Below are 5,000 nucleotides of genomic sequence, written 5' to 3'. Positions count from 1 at the left end.
TGTGTGCTCCTGTGCCTACTCTCTTAACTCGTGTGCTGGTGTATCTGTGTGCGTTTCTCTGAGGGCGCACTCACACTAGGCCATCCGTACCGTGCCCAAGTCAGTATCTGAACCCTTTCCTCACTCTCTGTGTCCCGTCCCATCCTGCCCTGCTCTCCCTCTCTCTCTCCCCATCCCTCTCTCTCTCTCCCCCTCCCTCCCCCAGGTCCGGTTACCTGGGTAACCAGACACTGTGGACCATGTGCAAGTTCCCTGAGAATGCGGTGGAGTGGCACGTGGGCCTGTTCTTCATCATTCTGGCCATGGGCACACTGCAGACCGTGCTCCTGGGCATCCAGGTGGTCAACGGCTGCATCGGCTGCATCTGCGGGGACTGCCGCAAGAGGCCGGAGGTAGGGGACGCGCGCCGCCGTTAGCTGGCATGCTAACGGGATGCTACGGGATGCTATAACAGCAACGAGGCAAAGCGTTGCATGGTCCTTTCGCAGCAGCGCCTCGTGGCTGTGGTAGCATGGAAGCTAGCATGCCGTTAGCATACTAGCTTCCGTGCTACCACAGCAACGAGGCACTGCTGTGAAAAGACAATGAGGTGCGCTGTAAGCTGGCCTTCCTCGATAGCGACATGCTAGGGCTAACCAGCAAGCTATACCATGCTGTGTTCTACGGTTAGCTGGTGAGCCATACCAAGAGGTCCAACCGCCAGACAAGGCTGTACGCCGTTAGCAAGTGTTGCGCCGCGGGCTAGCGTCTGTTCAGTGTTTGGACATCTCGACAATTCGCTCCGTGGCCGATCAAACTTTGGTGACGGAAGGGATTTGTCTCATATTGATGACATCACAGCGTGGACAGCAAATGGATCGATAGCTGGTCGTTTGGGGTTGTGTTGTTGGCTTCGAGTGAGCCAAACTATGATTTATTCCACGCATGTGAATAAGTTGCTTGGCGGGAACGGCGGATTAGATATTAACGGCTGCCACGGCTGAATGTTTCTCCAGCGAAATTACTTATCCGAAACAATCCAGGTTAAAGATTAAGGAGAGATTTGGGCGATTGCTTTAATATCCGATTGGCCTACATTCTTTTTGACCTTTTTGTTTTTTTTCCCCCCGGTGTAACGCGTGCGTCGCACAACGACAAGCACCGCACACTCCAACCTGACGAGGCAACACACACACACACACACACACACACACACACACACACACACACACACACACACACACACACACACACACACACACACACACACACACACACACACAGCCCTTGACCTCCTCAGTCGCGGTGAGGAGGGGTCTAGCGGCTGGGCGACAACGCGCACACCAGGCAGGGCGTCGATGTTCATTACCAGCCGTGTGAGATTGTTTCCAGATCACCCACGGGTGCTGTCTCTGTGCCCTGTTGTCAGGAGGACGGGGGCCTGTGAGAGGGTGACGGCGCGAGGAGGATCACCCACGGGTGCTGTCTCTGTGCCCTGTTGTCAGGAGGACGGGGGCCTGTGAGAGGGTGATGGCGCGAGGAGGATCACCCACTCCGATCCGGGCGGTTCTGTGACATCATTACGACCACACGATGCTGATGATGAATATAATATATAATAGATTGATGTATAATATCATAATATAAGACATTTTCTTCAAATAACCAGGCTTCCTAACGGAGGGGGTCCATTGATCCGAGTGCCACTCCCTCTGTCATGTCCCATTTTATATGATGTGAACTGAACTGCAGATGAATATGGGTGGTAATTCAAATAAACCTTTTTATTGTTTCGATTTAGATCTGATTATGTAGTATTTTGCACGAAGTGACTTTACTGAAAAATGTACTCATGGTATTTAGAATCTTAATAAATAACCCCAGCTTTTTTTCACAATAAAAAATTATGATATCAATCACGATGACGGCGTCACTCAAAGGTGACTTAGTCTTCTACTGCTTTTCCCAAGCTCACACTCACACAATATACCATGAATCCTCCATCCTCCCACGCTGTTATAATTAATCTACTTCCTAATTATACAGTTGAACAACTTCAGCTGCCCTCGGCAGAATCACAGGGGCTCTTCCTGTCAATGACCCAACACATTTAATGAGCTGTCCGCTCCTTTCTGTGGACCGGGTCCAACAGCGCCAACCGCACTCTGCCGCCCCCTGTGGCCAATCGACGTACTGCAGCCCTACAACGTGACTTGCCAATGAATGCCTGTAAACACGGTTAATCCTCTAATCTTTTGTTGTCATTGAACTGTTTCTTGGTAGTAGTTACCTAACATGCTTTCACTGACAGCCCTGAGAGCGTCAGACAGAGCGCACCGACTCAGGCTGCTAAACCAGGGTCAGGTTTCACCTGGTGGTCAGAGCACATTGTGAGACAGATATACCACAGGGTACACCTCCACGCTCAGCGCGTTAACGTCCTCGGCTCTGAAGATCATTAACACTGTCGAGTCGCCAGTTTAAAGTGAGAGGAGCTGTTTCCGCTGACCTGTGACCCTGCGGCAGCAAGGGCCACAGATCACAACGCCCCCGTTTACATGACCCCCCTTCACATCTTTAGTAAGAACAGCAGCTCTAACCAGGCTGGAGAACGGCAGAGAGCGGGAACAGGGAGGACACGGGTCTACAGTAGCATACATTAGCACGAGGTAGCTTTACATTCACTGCACTGATTTACCTATCAGGTCATCCGCTTAACATTGAGTTTAGATTAGCTTTGCATTAGCTTTACATTAGCATTAATTAGCTTTGCAGTAGCTCTGCATTAGCTCTCAATAATCATTGTGTTTGCGTTGATTGGCGCTAACGGGCGGCGGTACAGCGAGCAGCACTCCCCCTGGCCCGGCCCACCGATTGGCTGAGCTGAAGGAGCAGGCTTGCGCAACAGAGTGGAAAGTTAACGAAATGGACCAAAGAAATAGAGAAGGAGAGACTGGAAAGAGAAGGGAATCATAGAGGAGGAGGAGGGAGAGGAGGAGGGGAAGGAGGAGGAGGAGGAGGAAGAGGAGGAGGAGGAGGAAGAGGAGGAGGAGGAAGATGAGGAGGAAGAGGAGGAGGAGGAAGAGGAGGAGGAGGAGGGGAAGGAGGAGGAGGAGGAGGAAAGAGGAGGAGGGGAAGGAGGAGGAGGAGAGAGGAAGAGGAGGGGAGGGGAAGGAGGAGGAGGAGGAGGAGGAGGAGGGGAAGGAGGAGGAGGAGGAGGAAGAGGAGGAGGAAGGAGGGGAAGGAGGAGGAAGAGGAGGAGGAGGAGGAGGAGGAAGAAGAGGGGGAGAAGGAGGAGTTGGGGAAGGAGGTGGAGGAGGAAGAGGAGGAGGAGGAAGAGGAGGAGGGGAAGGAGGAGGAAGAAGAGGGGGAGAAGGAGGAGGAGGAGGAGGAGGAAGAGGAGGAGGAGGAAGAGGATGAGGAAGAGGGAGGAGGAGGAGGGGAAGGAGGAGGAGGAGGAGGAAGAGGAGGAGGAGGAGGGGAAGGAGGAGGAAGAGGAGGAGGAGGGGAAGGAGGAGGAGGAGGAGGGGAAGGAGGAGGAGGAAGAGGAGGAGGAGGAGGGGAAGGAGGAGGAGGAGGAAGAGGAGGAGGAGGAGGAAGAGGAGGAGGAAGAGGAGGAGGGGAAGGAGGAGGAAGAAGAGGGGGAGAAGGAGGAGTTGGGGAAGGAGGTGGAGGAGGAAGAGGAGGAGGAAGAGGAGGGGATGAGGAGGAAGAGGAGGAGGAGGAGGAGGAAGAGGAGGAGGAGGAGGATGAGGGGAGCCTTCCCGGAGGTCGCTTGTCATGTAAATCCTGAGCGAGACTCAAAGGAATGAAGACTAATCCTGAATGCGGAAACCACACACGTACGCACTCAATCACAGTGTGTCTGAATGGGACTGGGTGAGTGTGTGCGTGTGCGTGTGCGTGTGCGTGTGTGTGTGTGTGTGTGTGCGCGTGTGCGTGTGGTGGTGTGTGCATGCTTGTTGTTGTATGCAAAGGTGTGTGTGTTGTGTATGTGTGTTCATGTGTGTTTGTGTGGGTGTGTTGGTGTGTGTGTGACCGGTTCGTTCTGCGTTGTGTTTCTTTCTATTTAATGAATGACGTGACCCACGATGTGTCTGGACTCGGGCACTCCGACGTCCATTTATTCGATCTGAATACACACATAAACAAATAGCTTCCTTAGCCCTTGTGCCCTTACTCCAACTCTACGAAACACACAGGGGGGGAAGGGGAACTAGCATGACTACACGAGGGTCAGTTATATGCTAGTACATCGCACAAAACACAAAGTTCCCCATAACACAGAAATCTATCTAATAACTATAGATAGATTATAAACCCCAGACTTCCAATTAAACAATATATAATCAAAATAACTAATATAAATAATGATAAATTATAAGATGGTCAAAGATTTGATTACAATATAAATGTACACACCTCTTCCCAAGGGTATCGCAACAAAGGGAAGAGGGCAGGGGGCGCGGGAAACTTATCGGGTACTCTGGAATGTGGGCGGGAGTATAGAAGGAGGTGGAGCCAAATCAAATAAATAAATAAAATAGAGCTTAGGCGGCATGAAAGCTAAACTTCAGGTAATACAGAAAACAAAAGGCAATTGTGTAATTATAATTTCAAGGATATAACACACCCTGTTACATGTGCATGCTTGTTGTTGTGCGCCAAGGTTTGTGTGTGCATGAGGGTTGTGTGTGTGTGTTTGTTGTGTGTGTGTGCATATGTATGTGCGTGCGGTAGACAAGTGGAGCGTGTGTAAACAGGTGATCAGTGTAAGTAGCTGAGGTGTCCCCTGAGCGTTCCTGACCACTGGTGTCAGGAGGCCGTGATGACATCACCAGGAGGCCCGATGACATCACCAGGAGGCCGTGATGACATCACCAGGAGGCCGATGACGTCACCAGGAGGCCCGATGACATCACCAGGAGGCCCGATGACGTCACCAGGAGGCCGTGATGACATCACCAGGAGGCCGTGATGATGACGTCACCAGGAGGCCCGATGACATCACCAGGAGGCCC

At 51.8% G+C, this 5,000-nt stretch overlaps 1 protein-coding gene across 2 annotated transcripts in view; it reads left to right on the top strand.

Annotated features, from left to right (window-relative positions):
- tm4sf5 (transmembrane 4 L six family member 5) overlaps positions 1-1,901 on the top strand; it is a 5,437-nt gene extending 3,536 nt beyond the window's left edge. The window contains exons 4-5 of one of the 2 annotated variants that reach the window (XM_060035614.1): positions 206-392; positions 1,485-1,901. In XM_060035614.1, the coding sequence (XP_059891597.1) occupies positions 206-392; positions 1,485-1,502 (205 nt within the window). In that variant the 3' untranslated portion in view covers positions 1,503-1,901. The other variant, XM_060035613.1, reaches the window with a different exon arrangement.
- The last annotated feature ends 3,099 nt before the right edge of the window (positions 1,902-5,000 follow it).

Source organism: Gadus macrocephalus, chromosome 17 (genome assembly GCF_031168955.1).
Source record: "Gadus macrocephalus chromosome 17, ASM3116895v1".
Lineage (NCBI taxonomy): Eukaryota > Metazoa > Chordata > Actinopteri > Gadiformes > Gadidae > Gadus > Gadus macrocephalus.
The sequence above is the reverse complement of the archived record's forward strand: the minus strand, read 5'-3'. Positions and strand labels throughout refer to the sequence as shown.